Consider the following 18,377-nt stretch of genomic DNA (forward strand, 5'->3'; position numbering starts at 1 on the left):
TTAAACTTGCATTTTTATTGAAAATCCTTAATTAAAGGCAGGAGGTGAAATTTGAAATTTCGGAAATTACTGAAGGTTAACAAATATATAATTCAAGACTGGGAAAAAAACCAAAAAAAAACCCCAAGAAGGTGCATTTTAACTGCTGATTTTTGCCTCCTGGCAAATTCCTGCTGCAACCTGAAGGGAAATGGCTCAGTGGGGCTGGACATTGCTGTGTGTGCTGCCTGCAGATGGAAAGAGGGATGTGAGAAATGCTCAGAAATGCTCAGCTGTTCCTGCAGAATGCAGCACCCTGGAACATCTGGGAATTGCTGAAATAACCCATTTTGCTGCCATCTTAAAACAGGAGCATGCAAGAATTTAGGCAAGAATTTAAAATAAATGGCTTGCTTATCCTACCTAGGCCCACATAACCCTTAAATTGGATAAAAATTGGCACTTTAGGGAAGAAAATCAGAGTGATTCACACAAATTCCTAGAAATCCAGCACATCCCTGCCCATTTTACATACTGTCACCACTGTACTAATGACTAAATGGCAATTTTCTGCTGCATGTCATGCTCAGGAAGCTTTTACAGCTGGTTAGTTGTAAATGTTCCTTCCCTTAACAGTTTATTCCTAAATCCCCCCCATTTTCCAAAGCATATTTTTCATTTCCATCTACCTTTCCATTTAGATGAATTCTTGCCTCCAAAAGTTGAGAGTAATGGGCTTAAAGTACAATAATTTTCTCAATAGGTAGCTGGAGTTTTTAGAGGTATCTGAATGTATAAGTTAAAAATGGTGTCATCTCTCATATAGTTTTGGGTCCAGACCTGCAAATTTCAGGGTATTTAAAATAAATCTAAGGTTTTCTTGCTTGCCTTTGATGTCAGCATTAGAATTCTCACTGGGGGCTTTTCTCTGCAGACATGGGAGGTTGTGATATTTGGAAAGAGAATGCAGCAGGGAAAAGACAGCAAATCCTGTAGGGCTGGAGAAATGGGTGATCTTGGGAATTGGAAATAATAAATAAGTGAAATTGGGGCTGCAGTGAAGCAGGGAGGGGATTCTTCATCAGGAACTGGAGTGACAGCTTTAAGGTCCTTTCCTACCCATTCCATAATAGCAAAGAACAAATCTGAGAAGAGTCAAAGCAGTGGAATTCTGTCCATTAATTCAGTTATTTTTGGGGTTGTTTAAAGGAAGTTGTGTTCTTATGTTTAATGACATCTTAATGTAGTTTTGATAAATGGCATATGTTGGAAAATGCCAGAGCAGAGCCTGATCCTGGGACCTGGACAAAGAGACTGGAGAGCTGCTGGGGAAGGGAAGCATCTGGAGCTGTTCTTGGATTGATTTTTGGGACTAAATTGAGAATGAAATGTCATTTGTGGATTGCAGCCAGTGGGAACTGGGAGAAGTTTGAGGGATGATGCTCCCCAAACCCATAGGGATGTCCCTTGTCCTTCCCTACAGCATTCCATGGAATTGTGGATCTGATCCATGTGCTTGATCTGTTCCTTTGTGCCACACAAGTAGAGGAGACAAATAGTCAACTTTGGCATTGTTTAGGTGCTCTGAATTTTCATTTCTAATTTCATTTTCTCTTGTTCTTTTAAGCTGAGGAGTCACAGGCTGTAATTATGCAAGACAATGGTTTTGATTAAAGTAAATTTTCTTCCTTGGGAGCACAGAAATGCTAAGCTAAAAGGTTAATGTTTTATTTGCTTTCTGGCTTATTCTTTTATCTCTCCCTGGAAAAAAAAAGGAGAGGACTTGCTGTGCTGCACAACTTCCCTGCCTGGAGTGGATGCATTTCATCAGTGGAGGGTGTGGGTGCTATTTTTAACCATCACTCAGAGGGGCAGCCCTGCTAAAATTACATCATTAATATCCCCAGCTGAAAGGAAATGGCAGAAAACACAACAGGGCCTTTGGAGTTTCTCCTTATTGTGTTTTCTACTCCTGTGGGTGAATTATTCAAGGTGTATCATTCCAGCAGAGTTGTTTACAATCAGCCCCTTGTAAACAGGCCCAAGGAAAATGTAAATAAGTGAATTTGCCTGCAAAACCAGCAGGTATGAGATAAGTCTCAGTGGCTTGGAGAGCTCCTAGTTTGTATTCCTGCCTGTCCCTGTTATTAAAGAGTTCAGGGATTTGCTGGATATCCAACTACTGCAAAAGAAGTTGGAGATCTAAAGCTTTAAACATGGAATTTTTCTAGAAGTGGGCTTTGTTTCATTCTGTAGGCCCTGCTAAAGGATCTGCTGGTGAGTCTGGAGATTCAGGGATTGGAGATTTTTAGTGGATGGGGTCTGATTTTTTTTCCATTCTGTTTAGCTCAGTTTCTGGGCATTCTCATTGCCCTGGCAAATATTCATAAAATCTACTTTGGGCTTTTCCTCTTGTATTTGCTCCATAGATGTGTTACAGTTGTCCAATAGTTGTGTAGTGTCTCCAAATCAGTTTAACTGCTGAATTGGAGCTTTCCTTCTGGCTCTTTGAGTCACTGGGCAAATCTTGTCTGGGATCCAGCAAATAGGAACAATGAGTTGTACAGAAGTAGAAAAGGGAACAAGAATATTAAAGCCTGAGAACAGAGACATGAAAATTGCCACAAAAGGGGAACCTCTCAGAAGTGGCTGTGCAGGGTATTTGTTCCTCACTGAACTGAGTGAATGCATTTGTGGCTCTTGGCAAGACTGTCTGTACTCAAGGATTTTTCTATTCCACATGAGTCCCTTAGTCTGGTGTTTTTACATGGCGTGCTAAGAGAATTTGTTGTTGTTGTTGTTAACAAGGCTATATAATTCCTTAGAAAATAAAAATTGAAGCTGCTATAAAATGACTTTGTCCTTGCTGCTCCTCCTTGTTATTGCAGCCTTAGTCATGAGTTTCCAGTGCTGAGCCTGGTCTCAAAAATGCAGCAAACAGCACGTGCTTATTTACAGGAGCATTAAAGCCTGCTGGCCTGGAGCAGCCCTTCCAAAGCAGGCAAGCTGCTCACTTCATCTGCCTTGGAGTCTGAAATGCTGCATTTTCTCTGCACTTGGAATCCCTTCTGTGGGTAGGGGCAGGAATCCTTGGAGCCATCTGATCCCAGGGCTGGGGTGTTTCAGCAGCAGGTGCCCTTGGAGCCAGGGCACGTTGGCTGAGCAGCTGCAGCCTCTCCATGCCGATATATGGTTACAATCTGCAGCCTCAGGCTGCAAAACAAACCCCCTGTGCTGGCAGAAATGTATAGTTATATATGGAGCACTCTGCACTCCTCAAAGCCTCACTGGGTGCACTTGGGGTTGGGCTCTTGCAGGGAGGGTTGGGGTGTTTTAATGGAGCAGCAGTGGATTATCATGGGCTAAGTGGTCTTAAAATCTTTATTCAGTCACTAAGTGAATAAAATCTTGGGTGATGAGGGAAAAGTAATGGGCAGTAACAGCTTTAGCTCACCTCCAGCAAAGGTGGTTTGAGGTTGCTTCAGGCTGCACCCAAAGGTGCTTTGGTGCATTGTTTCACTGAGTGTTGCTGTAAGATTCAATTTTGTATTTAGGACACTGCTCCAAATTTCAAACCAAAGCCCAGCTCAGGTGCCCAGCTGTGGTGACCAGCTGAATGTGTCACTTTTTCTGCTCTCCTTTCTGAGCTTTGAATCCTCTCTCTGAGCTCAGGGTGAGCAGCTGCTCTGTGCAGACCTCAAACTTCAAAGCCTTCAGCTGAGCTGGGTTGGTTCCTCAGTGATATTTGGGATTTAGGGGACTCTGGGCTTTGCTGCACTTTAGCAAAAAAACCCTCAAGTTTTCCATGGAAAACTGACTTTGAATGTGTAATTGTGTAGGTGAAAACAACTTTCAGATGAGAATTAATCATGAGGCTCACCTTGGGTTTGAGGGGGCTCAGGGAATTTTATGTGCCAGAGAAAATCCTTTCTGGGGAAAAGCAGGAGATTTCTCTATGATGAGCAAAGCTCCTCTTTAGAATGAGAAACAAAGCCAACATTTTGTTTAAAAGTGCTCTAAGAATAGTAAATAAAATAAGCACTCAATCAGATAAAACCAGACTAAATATACAACTGCATGTTGCTTACCCAGAAAGTAAAATTATTTATATCTGTAGTTGAACATTTCTCTTGATTTCAGAGATGTTTTTGTTAGATAAATTCAACACTGGCAGCCTGCTTATTTAAATTGTCTGTACAAGGCTGGATGTTGATGGTTCCTCAAGCTGCCCTTCACCCCAGAGTTTGGGGCTTTGGTCACTTTTGCAGGAATTCTTTTCCATGTTTCTGAGCTAACTAGGAGAAGGAAAATGAGTCACTGAGCAAATGAGGTCCAGAGCTGCATTCAAAACTTGCACTTCTCACTTGTATGCAAATATTGATTAGCTGCAGTTCCAGGTGGAATTAGGCAGTAAATACAGTGTGCAAATGAAATTTCTGGAGTCCTTTCAAAATGCAGCCCCAAGGCACAAAACCTGAGTGTGTGTTGAACTGTGACTGATAACTCTGAATTTATTGGTTAAACCTTCAGTGTTGCACATATGTACCTAAAATCATGCTTGAAAATGTCATGGTACCAAAACTAAAAATCCTTCAGGATTCCTTTTCCCTGAGTTCTGCCTGATACCCCAAAGAGCTGCATCTGTTGGAATTAAGGAATCTGGTTTTTTTTTTCAGAGTAGCTGAGTAGTTCTTCAGGGTTTTACATTTTTCTGTCCAGATGAGAGTTTTCTCCAGCCTCCAGCAGAGGCACTTTGGGGTTTAGGGAAGCTTTTGAATCCAGGGAAGTTGCACAACCCATCTTTAGGCTGATTGACTTTTGTGGTTGACTGAAATGCTGACAGGATCATTCAGGATTACTCCAGAAATGCATGAATTCAGTTAAAAACTGAGATATACTGGCTTTTTTTTTTTGTTTTTAATATCTGTTTTGGACAAACATAAGAAGGTCACTTAGTTGGCAGCTTAAATCAGCCAAAGTGAGGAAATAGGGACATGAAAACTCCTCATTGGATTTGGGGTGAGTGATACAACCCCAGCCTGTTACTGCTCCCTCTGAGCTGCCAAAACTCAGCTCATGGCCTTGATTTTTAAAAAAAAAGCTGTGTAATTATTTCCTGTGGAATATTGCACTTCATAGGCTCCAGCCTTGCTCTTCAATTAAAGCAGGATTGATTTGTCACCTGAACTCCTGGTGGAGGGATGTGTTGGTTTGGATCTTAAATATTCTGCATTATTTTTCACACAGAAAATACCAGATCTGAGAGCTTTTCCTCTGCTGACAGAAATTTTTCATTATATCCATGAAACTTTAATTTCCAGGGTTTTCCTGTTGAGGAGCAGCCAGCCAGAAGATTTTCTTGCTAACTACTTAAACTGTTCTGTTTGCTTACAAGTTTTTTTCCCAGCTGTACCTTCCTTTTCCATGGAAAAATTGTTGTCTGCTCATCCACTTTTAATTTTTTGGTGGATGCTGTTATGAGGCTGAGCAGGATCCTAATGAGTCCAACTCCAGTTGTATCTTCCCTTCTGTGTAGAACTTCAAGAATTTGAAATTTAAGTAATTTTTTAATATCTAAACATTCAATTTATGTATTTCATAGCTAGCAGCAGCTTTATATTTGCAGAAGTATTTGGGATCACTTCAGTATCACTGTCAGGCCTCTTCACATCTTGTTTTCTCCATCTACAACCACTGCAAGATATGAAAACAGGTTATTATCTTTATAAATATTTAATAAATTTAAATTTTATGTTTATTTATCCTTCTGGAAAGGTCTGAGATGTCACTTCTCACTAATAAAATAACAAAAGGTCATTTTCACATGACAGCTCAATGAACTGCAGAGAGAATTGCTCCATCTATTCCTCCATTTGACTTTCCTAGAGGCAGCAAAATTAGATGATTTTCAAAATGAAATATTTGTTTCTTTACCTGTTTCCCCTCCCTTTCAAGGGAATATTTGAAACACTTTTCCATGCTGTGGGACAGAAGCATCTTCCCCTCTGGTATCTCTATAGAAAAGCTCATGGCTCATCAATTAACCTAATTATACCTTTTAATTGTTTGCTGCAATTACTTTTAAGAGTGTATTTGGTGGTTTTTACCTTTGCAGAGCAAGGGGCACCTCCTGTTGTGCTGCAGTTGGACTCTGGCCCATCAGCTGATGCAGATGAGATTTCTCTGGCTTTGTGCAGGAGTTAATGTGTCATGGAACACACCAAGGAGTGTTTTTGCTGTTGTGGAGCAGAGTTCAGCTTGAATGGTTTCAGTGCCATCTTCTCCTCTAGCTTAAAAATAAGTTGAAACCTTTCTGCTGTTTTTGGTCAGGTACCACAAACCAAGATGCACAACCCAGTTTCAGGAAACTCAGATTTTGCCAACTGGAGAGTGGCATTTCCATGCTACATCCCATAAAAAAACTGATCCTGCATGCAGGGATTTAATCAAAGGAAATCCCTGAAATACTGGATTTTATGGAAAAGGGCTGGGCCACAATCAACACAATCAATTTATCTTCAATTACTTTACTTTTCAGGAGAAGCACAAAATTCTCAGTTTGGATTGAGGCACTGATCTATCTAATCCTTGAATTGGGATGGATCCTTGTAAAGAGGGAATTACAGAAAGATCAAGATCTGATGGGATATTGAGGTGACTTCCCAAAATGTCTCTCTGTCCTTGCCCACATGCAGTGCTGCTTTTACCCTGACCTTGACCAGCCAGGAATGGCAAATCCTGAAGGGCTACAATTGGCTTTTGTTTGTGTAGCTGCTGACATTTTGGGAAGAGGAGGAGATCCAAGCTCCTGCTTTTTTGGAGGAGGAGGCCAGAAATCCAGAGGGTTTAACACCTGGTCATGAGCAGAGGGAGGGAATTCTGAGAAATGCTCCAATATCAGCCCAAAGAGTGAAAATCTCTCTCTGGAACAGGAAAACAGACCTGGATAAAATGTGATAAAATGTCTTCAAGCTCCCTGCATGTGTTTTCCTGCCTGTGCTGGAGTATTCATGCTGGACACAATGAAATGTTACTTCAAAATTCCATGGAGAATGCTGCTCTTGTTTAAAGAAAGCAGCAAATACTACTACTACTAATAATAACAATTATAATAATAATAATTAAAAAAACCCTTAAGGGATGATGCCAGAAAATACTGGGGACTCTGAGGGAGCCACATCCTTGCTGGAGTTTCTCCTGCAGCCCTGAGATTCTTCACCTCACTTTGTTTTCCTCTCCCCCTTTCCTGGGGATCCCATCCAGCTGTTCCACTCACCTGCTGGAATGGCCCAGATGTTTATGGATAAATCTCCATGACAAAAAAAACCTTGTGTGCCCCTTTGCCAGTGCAAATATACCCTGGGAATCTCCTGAATTAGAAACTTGAACTTTTTGTATCCCCTGGGTTGGGAAATTGGAGTTTTGCTGAGTTCAGCATCCTGAAAAGAAATATTTTGTGTCCTTAATTCTGTACAATGTTTTTTTCTGCTCTTGGACTCATTTATTGGGGTACTGAGGACAGTCAGCTCTTAGAGCTTATGAGAGTAAAAGCAGTGAATAAAAATCCTTTTTTTTTTTGTTCCTGGTGGATGGCACCTTTTCTTCAGGAGTTCTGTATCACTACAGATTGAATAAAGTTAAGCTTCAGGGTAGGTTTAGAAAGGTTGTTTTAATAAAACCAACCAGAAGTGAAACAACACACAGAGTAGGTGAGAGGCCACAGAACACAAACATACAACTTGATAAATTAAACAAGATTTCTTCAGGCAGGTGATATTTTTTATAGTATTTCAGCTAGCTGGGAGACAATTCCTGGAGCTCTTGGTGTAATATTAAAATGATTCAGTTGGTTGTCCCTGAAGCCTGGCCTGCAGGGCACTGAACTGCATTTCCTGCTCTAATCTTACAAGAGCAGTGCAGAAATCTTTACCTGAGGGTCCACTTTTCTAATTGCAATCCTTTTCCATGGATAAATTCACTGCAGTGGATTTTATTCACTGGGCAAGGAAAAGGTTGTGGCACTGTCAGCACCATAAAATCCAGGGGTGATTTAAGGTTTGTTATTAACCCACAGAGTAAAACAAGAATAGCTTGGTTTTATGTCTCTGGGTAATCCAATTCTGCTGCAATTGCTGGAGATGAAAAATGAATGACTGGAAGAAATGGGATTTGAATCCTTTAGAAATGCCAAATGATAAGAACAGTTGCAGAAAAGTGATGCTGGGTTTGCTATAAACAACAAATGTTGCATAACACTGGCTGTGTTTTTCAAAACCAGATGTTGCAGCAGTTCACACCAGGATTTCTGCAAGATATTTGCTCATCCTTCACCACATTCTCCTTTTCAATACCCATTTTACACATTCTTTCTCATTATAATCCTGCAGTACACACAATTCATGTCAATATTCAGTGTATTTTAGCTGTGATCACAACTCAGGGGGCCCTGAATTCTCTTAAATGAATGCACTGAGGTAGATTTTTTTAAAATTAACCTTCTGCATGTTTAAATCTTCATGTTCAAACCTTCATGCCACTAAATATTGCCTGGATGGCTCAGCAATGTCTGGTGAGCAGATTTACCCCTGTGGTGCTCAGCATGTGGCACAAAATCATTTCAGAAGCGTGAGAGAAACCCAGTGAAATCTTTTGAAAGGAACAAACCTTTCCAAAAAGCAGTAAGGAATAAATTGACATTATTTATCCCTTTAGAGGCAGTGACCTGTCCTGTCATTCCATCCTTTCCCCACTCAAATCCTGGTTTTACTTACACAAGGGAAGCTGAAATTTTCTGTGCAACTGCAGGAAGGGAGGAGTCAGGATGTCAACAGAGCCATGAAACCACACTGAACTTGTAAAAGCAAGCCCTGAAAACATGGAGACTTATTCCTCATCCCAGTTTCCCTGGGAGGGATGGTGTTTATTCCTTGATGTCATTAAGATAATTCCATGTGTGTGTAATGTGTTATTACAGTGATGAGTGATAAGAGCTTTGCTTGGAGTGGATTATTTGGGTTGACACTGCTTGGAATGAAGGCTGGAAGTGAAAATAGCATGAAGTGGTGGTACCAACAATCCTGAGGGAGGAAGTTGGATCTGGGCACCTGGAACATCTCCACAGGTCATGGGATGCTCTCAGAGCAAGGCCTGGCACTTCCCAAAAGTCATCACTTCTGTCTGTATTTAGGAATATCCTCCTCATTCTTCTTCTCTCTTTGTTTTTTCCATAGTGAGTGTTGAAAAAGTGGAATTAAAGGGGCTGGCACACAAGAAGAATGAAAGAAATGTTGAGTATTCCTTTGAGGTAAGTTTGGGTTTCCTTTGCTGTGAAAGAAGGGAGGATAATGCTTAAGGAGGAGTTAAAGAAATGTTCAGATTTTATTGTTGGATCCCAAAAATCCTTTGTAAAAGCAGAGCTCCTTTGGGACTGATTTGAAAAATCATAAATGGATGATGAAGACATTGGTTAAAAAAACAAAAAAAAGGCCATTTTAATGCAGGAAATGTTGGCAGTGTTTATTTAGGGGGAAATATGATACCACACTGAGAGGATGATTATCCATATCTATATCCAATGTCCATTCTTCTGTTAGAATGCAGAAGCCAGAGAGAATTTAAGTGTTTATCTGGACAAAGAGCAATGTGGGCTCTGAGGGCACAGCTGCTGGAGAGGGGCAGGGAGGGAGCCTGTGGGACATGGTCCCAAAAGGTTGAAGAGTACAGAAAAACTTTGGAAATTCTTCAGGGCTTGAGGAAAACTCTGTGGAGCAAGAGCTGGGGGAGTTGACTGGAAGGAGACTTTCACAATGGTCTGAAAGTGTTTGCAGAGGGAATAGAAGCCTTTCCCAGCAGAGGGGTGTTGGTGCAGCAGGGAGGGCAGGCAGGAGCTGAGAGCAGTGCTGTGGGATGAGTGTGGCTCACCACAGCTGCCAGTGACAGTGAGGGATGAGTTCATCCCATGGAGCCTTGCCTGAGTGGCAGGGATGGATCTGGCTGCTGCTCAGGAACTCACAAACTGCACTGCTCCCAGCTGGAACCAGGTGGTCCTAAATTGGGGATGCACAGCTCAGAAAACATCTTTGGTTTGTTTAATGAGCCAAAGTTGGGGGTGGGAACAGGAGAACCCAAAAGGAACCAGGCAGGAGAATCCCAATAATCCACAAGTTTCACTGGGTTATTCCTTAAAACTCCCAGCCAGGGCAGAGCATCAGCCCAGCATCCTGTTGGGATTCTGGCAGCATTAACCAACCAGGACTGGATTCATGAAGAATGTCCCAAATTTCCTGAATCCCCAGTTGTTCCAAATGTCATTGATCACAAACAGGATTTTTCCAAACTCTCTATGAAGCCTGCAGTTGTCTCCACTCCAATTAAGATCTCGTGAAACTTCTTTTCCTATTACAAATTTTTTCTATAAATAACAGAAGTTACTGTACTCAGTGTTTGCCTCAACAGCTTGAACTGAAGGAAGAGCAGAGACTTCAGCTGAGCTGATAAATTGCTGTTTGCTGGGTTAAAAACCCAATTATAGAATGGTTTTGTTCTGTTCAGGAGCTTGGGAGTAGCAGGTCAATGGATGGAACAGTTGAGTGTTTGCAGAGTTATTGTCCCACTATTTACAGTTCACATTATTGTTTTATAAGTATTGAAAATTCAAGTTAAAACAGAAGTCATGACAATTGTTGGGTTATTACAGAGCTAGGAAAAGGAGAGGATATTTCCTGTACTTCCTGAAGTTCCTTGAGAATTTAAAAAAACATTTATTTACCATAAACTTCAAAAAACCCAACTCACAAACTTGGTAAAACCTCTCAATTTTTCTGTCTTCCTTTCTCCCCCCTCCTTTTTTTTTTTTTTTTTTTTTTTTTTTTTTTCTGTGTAACAGCTCTGCTGAGAGGAAATTCCTCCCTTATGTAATATATTTTGAAATCCTCTCCCCACTCTTTTTGGCAGCTTTTGGATGGCTGGAAAAACTTTGTGTATGTTTGGAGTTGTCATTGAAACTAATGTCATGTGAGAAGCTGCTGTGTGATCCCAAAACATCCACCCAGCTCCTTCCCCTGTGGATCCAGACACCTCCAAGGGATATTTTGGATCCACAGGGATCCATCCCTGACCTGTCTCATGGTGATTTTCCTCAAGCCAAGAAATCCTGATTTTTGCCTCAGTTAAACTTCATCCCCCAAGCAATAAATGCTTCAATATCCAAGGATGTTAATGTGGGATAAGATACTGAATATTCCCTTTTTTTTTAGGGTATGGACAAGATGGAGCAGGAGCTGCAGGTTTCTTTGGGAAGGTTTTCCTGGGTTTTGCTGCCATTCCCAATTTCTGGTGACATATGGAGTTGATTAATTAGCAATAGGCAGCCTTGTGTGGGGGGAGCTGTTCCTGTTGGAAAGCAGATCCTACAAAGCAGCTGTTTTCTTTAACAATAATGAGGGAAAAAATTCCATTACTCTGTGCTTGGTTGCTTAACTCTGGATGTGTGGAAGGGCTGTGTAAACTCCAAGCATCCCCTGCAGTTGTTAAATGTAAAACCAGCAAGAATTGGGCAGCAGTTTTGTCCTTGTGCACAAAAAAAAAAAAAAAAAGTGTTTATTGATGTCACCACATCTGTGAGGGACAGTTGATACAAATTATGAATTTTGAGGAATCAAATTAAATTAATTACTAAAGGAAATCCTTCTTGCTCCTCCTCCCCAAGGTCCTGTGGTCTGATTCTTCGGTGACATTGGTAACCAAATCTTCTGCTGAAGTGACTGAATTTATTTCAAAGGTAAAGACAATAAGAAAAACACTTTGAAAATAATTATAAAAAAAAATTCTCTCTCTAATTTTGTTCAATGATACTTTAATGTGCCAAGATAATTCAGATTGAATTTTGTAATTCCATAAAATATTTGATTTATAACTGGCAGTGGCTTGAATCTCACAGAAATAACAAGATTTCTTTTCACTTTTAATTGGTTATATCCTCCCCTTTTAGCTATCTCAGCTGTATCCAGAAGAAAACTTGGAGAAATTCATTCCCTGCTTAACTGGTCCAGATTCCTTTTACCTGGAACGGAACCACATGGACCTGGAATCAGACCTGAGGTATGCTGGGGTTTTGTGGGGGTTTCATCTTGACACTTGGCTTCTTTCACCAAGAAAAAAGAAAAAAAAAAAAACAGGAAGTAGAAATATTATCTCCATATTCTAAATTATTTTTAAAAAATTAGAGCCTGATTCTTTTTTTCCTTGTTGTTCCATTAATTCCGGTGTATAACGAGTTTTCAGGAATTCTTTCTGCAGAAATACAGATGGTAATAATATTCTGTATTAAGCTTTCTGGAGAATTGATATTTCCTCATTCCTTGTGAAGAACAAATAAGAGGATCACTGGCTTTGTAAAAGTTTGTTTTGGACTCAAAAATAACCAGAATTACTTAAAACAACTGCTCAAAACTCAGGAAGAAATAGAAGCCTGAATATTCACCCATCTGTATTGAGGAATGGGTTGTGGGGATGATTTTTTTTTCCCCTTTTCACAGAGTTTTTGTTTTCTCAGTTTTAGGTTGTTGTGGTATTTATTTTACTTTAATTTTAAAAAGTTAGGTATGTATTTAGATATTATTAAATGATTACATTTTTGGAAGCCTTTAACAGCTAAGAAAGTTTTGAAGCCTTAGCTTGTTCCTCCTCAAATTATCACAAATCATCTGGCCATGATTTAATATAAACCAATGTTTTAAATATCATAATCTGTGGCAGATCACATCAGATTCCCCTTCCTAATATTATTTTCCTAGGAAAACTGGAGTGACTTAAATTCTTTTCAACTACTGCTGTCTTTATCTCTGCAAAATGAGATTATTGTAACATTAATATTATTCTAATCCTAATAAGATAATATAATAAAATTAAATGGCACTTCAAAATATTAATTAACTTTATTAGAGCTTCTCCTTTACACTTTTTTTTTTCCCTAAGCCATGATGGACATGAGTTTTTCATAGGTAGCAGCCAGCAGGTGCATGCCTGGATTATTTTTCATGGCAAGCAGCATTCCCATTCCTTTGCTGTGTGCTCCAAGGAGAATTTGGGAGGCTGCAGGGAATGTGTGTGGCTGCTGTTTGGGAACAACAGCCTCTCCAGATCTGGGTTAATGGAGCAGCAACTGCACTGCCAGAGCTCAGCTGCAGCTCTGGAGCAGGGGAGGAGCTGCTCTGAGGTGCTGCTCAGCTGTGGAACTCAGCACTGAACTGGGAAACACCTCTGGGGGTGTGGAGCTGCAAAGCTTTGGGAGGTTGGCATTTTTTCTTGGAATCCCAAAGTGGTTTGAGTTGAAGGGACCTCAAACCTCCCCAGTGCCATGGGCAGGGACACCTCCCACTGTCCTGGGTGCTCCAAGCTCTGTCCTGGGACACTTCCAGGGATCCAGAGGCAGCCACAACTCCTCTGGGAATCTGTGCCAGGGCTTGTCCACCCTGCCAGGGAAGGATTTCTCCCCAGTATCCCATTGAAATCCACCCTCTTCCAGCTCAAAGCTGTCTCTCCTTGTGCTGTCCCCCCATCCCTTGTCCCAAGTCCCTTTCCAGGGAAGGATTTTTCCCTAAAATCCTAAATTCACCCTCTTCCAGCTCAAAGCTGTCTCTCCTTGTGCTGTCCCCCATCCCTTGTTCCAAGTCCCTCTCCAGGGAAGGATTTCTCCCTAAAATCCTAAATTCACCCTCTTCCAGCTCAAAGCTGTCTCTCCTTGTGCTGTCCCCCATCCCTTGTCCCAAGTCCCTCTCTGGGCACTGGAATGCTGCTTTAAGGGCTCTTTTCCCTTCAAAGAGGCACAGGGAAAATGTGACAGAAGTTTTTCCCTAAACTGCCAGACTCTGCATCTGCTGTTTATCTCCAAGAGGAGGGAATTCAATAGCAGATCTATCTCTATTTTATATTCCTCAGGTTCCTGCATTTGAAATGCAATTTTCAAGTTTGCATTTGAGCATTTTTTGCCTTACAAGTGTTCAGGGTTCCTAAATGAGGCATCTTTGCTGAAACCCTCACCAGAGTGAAAACAACCCAGGCATAACAGGGTTTGGTATTAAGAATAAAAATTCCCCCTAAACTTCCAGAATTCAGAATTGCATGGGATGTTTCAGCTTTTAAATTTCCAGTCTAATTTGCAGCTGTGTTGTCCAGAGTGCAATCCTGATGGATTTGGGAGGCTCTAACAGAGCTTTGTTTGCTGCAGGTACCTGGCCCCGTTCCCTTCCCATGTGGTGAAAAATGACCATGTCAGGAAGTTCTTCAGCACTTCATCTCCCTCCCAGCAACTTCAGAGCTCAAGTGAGTTGAAATAAAGTTTAAAAAATATATTTTTTTTTTTACTGCATTTCATAAACTAATGCTATTTGTCACTCTGTTCCTGTTTTCCAGATCCTGGCAACCCCTCCCTGTATAAAGTAGGAACTACGCTGGGAACATCTGGAAGGTGAAATATTTATCTTGTTTTCAACTCATTCTCTTGAAAGGCAATTTTCATGTCCTCCAACAAAACCCAGACCCCCTTCAAGGAGCCAATATTGTGGCTTCTTTTACCATATGGAAAGATTAACAATTTCTATGGGATTATATTTGGCCATCTTTATTTCTTCTTAATAATGCAAAGGCCATTCTGTCATAAGCTTATTTTAAATCACAGGCAGCAGAATATTTAATATTTGTGATTATTGAAGGAAATTATTGAAGAAAAATTCTGTTTAAGGTGAAGATCAGCTTCACCCTTTGCCAGAACTGCTCTGTTTGACTGAGCTGTGCAAAAAAATCCATATCTCAAGCTACATCAGGGAAGGTACAGGTTGGATGTTAAGATAATAAAGAATAATAAAGTTTTCACCGAAAGAATAATAAACTACTGGAATGTTCTTCCCAGAGAGGGGGTGGAATCACCATCTCTAGATGTGTTTGAGAAAAAGCTGGACATGGCACTTGGTGCTATAGTTTGGACTCTGAGTTGAGGTGTTGGGACACAGGCTGGGCTCAATGATCTTAGAGCTCTCTTCCAGCTCATTATCCTGTGATCTCGTCTCCAGCGGGGTGCGTTCATTCCCACAATCCCAATTTCTATTCCCACAACGACTGAACTCTGAGTACCACAACTACCCCCACATTCTCAAGCCACCCCTGTTGCTGTTTTCCAGACCTATCTGTGGGGTGGCAGGCATTCAGTCCTCCCAGAGCCACGTGCAGCACCCGGCGGCCGCGGCCGTGTCGCTGCCGCACTGCTCGCACGCGGCGGGCGCCGGCTCGGCGCTGGCCTATCGCTCCCAGCTGGACACCTCCTCCCCTGCCATGCTGATGGCTTCCAGCCCTCAGACCCCCCAAACACAGGAGCAGAATGGCATCCTGGACTGGCTCAGGAAGCTGCGCTTGCACAAGTATTACCCTGTCTTCAAGCAGCTCACCATGGAGAAGGTAAGGTGGGAAATGGGGCAGCGCGGCTGCTTTTGAATGGGAACATCTGCACTGAGGAGCACACGAGTTCCTGGCACGTGCTGGGGTGGTTTTCACTTTCTGCAAGTAATAATGGATTGATGAAAACCTTCTTGCTGTTTTTTGCACTGTGTTCTGTCCAGGGCTGTCCAACAGCTGCTGCTTGTCCCAGGTTTCCTCATGGAATGCTTGGAGATGCAGCTTGGATAGGGCTCCCTGGACATCCCTTTGTGTGCAGGACATAGCTAAATATGTTTGATTTATTTCTGCTTCCTGGTTGATTTTTCTCCCAAAATATTTGGTTTTTAAGAAAAAGATTTTCAGAGACTCGTGGCATGAATATGAAGTGTGAGTGAGGTTTGTTTCCTGCAGAAACTCCTGTGGAAAAATCATCTCTTATATCTTTGCATTGTAAGAGTCCCAAATAACACCTGTGTGTGCTGGATTTGATCTGAACAAGGTTTTAGAGCATTTTCCCAGCTCCAGTGGCAGATTCCTTGTCCTCTGTCTTTGGCCTGGAACGCCCTCCAGTGGAGGGAGGGCTTGGGCTGAGCTTTGTGCTGCTTATGGAATATTTTATGGATTTAATTTCAATCTCTTACCAGACTCTTCTGATTTAATTTTCTTCATTATAAGAAGGGAAATATACTGGGCTTTTTTTTTTTTTTTTCTTTAATGAAGTAGTAAAACTCTATATTCCAGTATATTTTTAAAAAGCAAATATTATTATGCATACTTCAGTGGCTTTCATTTTAATTACATTATAATATAAATGTCTGTATCTATCTCTATATTTTATTACTAAATTTACTGTTGGTGTATATTTTCCACTGCACTTCTATGGTAAATGGCACACTGGGAAAACTGGAGTGATTTTCTAAGATCCTTAAATTCACTGATAGCACCAGGTTCTATTTTAATTTAATTCTATTTTAATATGTAAACGAGTTATTTCATCTTTATTGTGACTGGCTAATACAGGCACACTCCTAATTAAATTAAATCTGCAGGTGTTCTTTCTTTCAGTCCTCCACACTTTCCTTTTACTCTATAATTGAAAACTGGAGTGGAGAGTTTCTTTGAATTTAAAAATGGTTTTAATGTTGGCTTTTGGAATTGCTTTTCACTGAAAATGGGAATAAGAATATTCCAGGTTATAAAACTGAACATATTTTTCCTTTCCCAGTTTCTGAGTCTTACTGAGGAAGATCTGAATAAGTTTGAGTCCCTCACCATGGGAGCAAAGAAGAAGCTCAAGACCCAGCTGGAGCTGGAGAAGTAAGTGAGGGCTGGGGAAACTTTTTTTAGGTCAAAAAATGCAAATTTTACAGTGGTTTTTCCTTCCCAGACCACAGACCTACCATGATTCCCTGGAGATATAGATGATTATTATCTCCATTACTAAACAATATTTAATACTTTCTGCTTTACTGCTGTCAAGGATTGTGATAAGGATATCAAATTTTTAAATCTACAAAACATACATATTGTGTTCAGGTTTTTTTTAACTTGTGTCACAGTTACTACAAAGATTTTGGGCTTCCCATCCACTTGACATTGATGGGAGCTGTTGGGAGCATCTCCACTTACAGGGAAGTGTTTATTCTGCAGCTACTGCTGTTCCTTAAAAAGCAATTAGAAATCCAAATCTCTGCCATTTTTCAGAGCTCCTTGGCAGCATTTTACAGCAGTCTTAGTTTTTCCAGAGTTTGTTTGGAAAAGGAAAACTTGGGACTGTGTTTGTTTTCTCTTTGGGTTTGCTGTGCAGGGCTGGCTTTGGGATGTGCTGACATAACATGTGATAGAATTTTAGAGTTTACTCAGGGTTTGGTGATGTTTTACCCTGGACAAATAAGAGCATGGTGTTGTAGTCAGATGGCAGAGTGCAATCCCAACTGCTGGAAGTTATGGTCAGCACTGATGGGATTTCCAAGTGTTTTTCCATCTGAAATGAGCACAGCATCAGTGCATTGCTCAATGGGCTTTGTCTGCTTTGGGTTCATTCAGGAACTGATTTATTTGTGGTCGTGTTTTAGCCAGTTTTTGTCCCTTCATGCTTCTCTCTATCACCCTGTAGGGAGAAATCAGAGAAGAGGTGCCTGAACCCCTCCACACCCTCCTCAGTGACCAGCAGTGGGGTGGCCAGGGTTCCCCCCACTTCCCACGTGGGGCCCATCCAGAGCCTCCGGGGGAACCACGCTGCAGGTAAGGGCAGCAGGGCCTGCTGTGCTCAGCTGTGCTGCACAGGGCTCAGCTCATCCCTGTGCTGCTGCTTCCCCAGCCTTTATCTTCCAAAAGCCTTTATAGGGAGCAAGCCAGAAGTCTGGTTTTGGTGATTGTTGGAGGCAATAAAAAGAGATTTATTTGCCATGGCTCTGGTGGGAATGGGCAGCTGCTCTGCCTGTTCCTGTGATGTATCCCTGTGAATGCTGAGCGTGGCTGTGCTCTCTGAGGTGCTGCCAGTGTCACCTGTGTCCCCTGTCCCTGCAGAGCTGAGAGTGGATGTGGATCAGCCAGCCCACCCCCTGCCCAGGGAGGGCAGCTCCTCTGAGTACTCCAGCTCCAGCTCCAGCCCCATGGGCATCCAGGCACGTGAGGAGAGCTCAGACAGCGCCGAGGAGAACGAGAGACGTAAGCAGAGCCCCCAGCTGTGCCCCCAGCTGTGCCCCTGCCCTGGGCTGCCCTTCCCTGACCTGCCCCACCCTGCCTTGTCCCTTCCCTGCCCTTCCCTGTCCTGCCCACCACACCCTGCCCTTCCTTTCCCTGCCCTGCCCCGCCCTGCCCTGTCCCACCCTGCCCTTCCCTGCCCCATCCTGCCTTGTCCCTTCCCTGCCCTGCCCTGCCCTGTCCCACCCTGCCCTTCCCTGCCCCACCCTGCCTTGTCCCTTCCCTGCCCTGCCCTGCCCTGCCCCACCCTGTCCCACCCTGCC

The 18,377-nt window shown here is 42.1% G+C and overlaps 1 protein-coding gene across 1 annotated transcript in view; it reads left to right on the forward strand.

The window, feature by feature from the left end:
• ZCCHC14 (zinc finger CCHC-type containing 14) overlaps positions 1-18,377 on the forward strand; it is a 45,745-nt gene that overhangs the window by 20,414 nt on the left and 6,954 nt on the right. Inside the window, exons 3-11 of the mRNA XM_079315964.1 lie at positions 9,210-9,283; positions 11,687-11,758; positions 11,969-12,078; positions 14,207-14,301; positions 14,392-14,446; positions 15,156-15,429; positions 16,634-16,725; positions 17,525-17,652; positions 17,938-18,078. Coding sequence (XP_079172090.1) covers positions 9,210-9,283; positions 11,687-11,758; positions 11,969-12,078; positions 14,207-14,301; positions 14,392-14,446; positions 15,156-15,429; positions 16,634-16,725; positions 17,525-17,652; positions 17,938-18,078 — 1,041 coding nt within the window. The remainder of the gene's footprint in view (positions 1-9,209; positions 9,284-11,686; positions 11,759-11,968; positions 12,079-14,206; positions 14,302-14,391; positions 14,447-15,155; positions 15,430-16,633; positions 16,726-17,524; positions 17,653-17,937; positions 18,079-18,377) is intronic.

Source organism: Erithacus rubecula, assembly GCF_903797595.1.
Source record: "Erithacus rubecula genome assembly, chromosome: 12".
Taxonomy (NCBI): Eukaryota; Metazoa; Chordata; class Aves; order Passeriformes; family Muscicapidae; genus Erithacus; species Erithacus rubecula.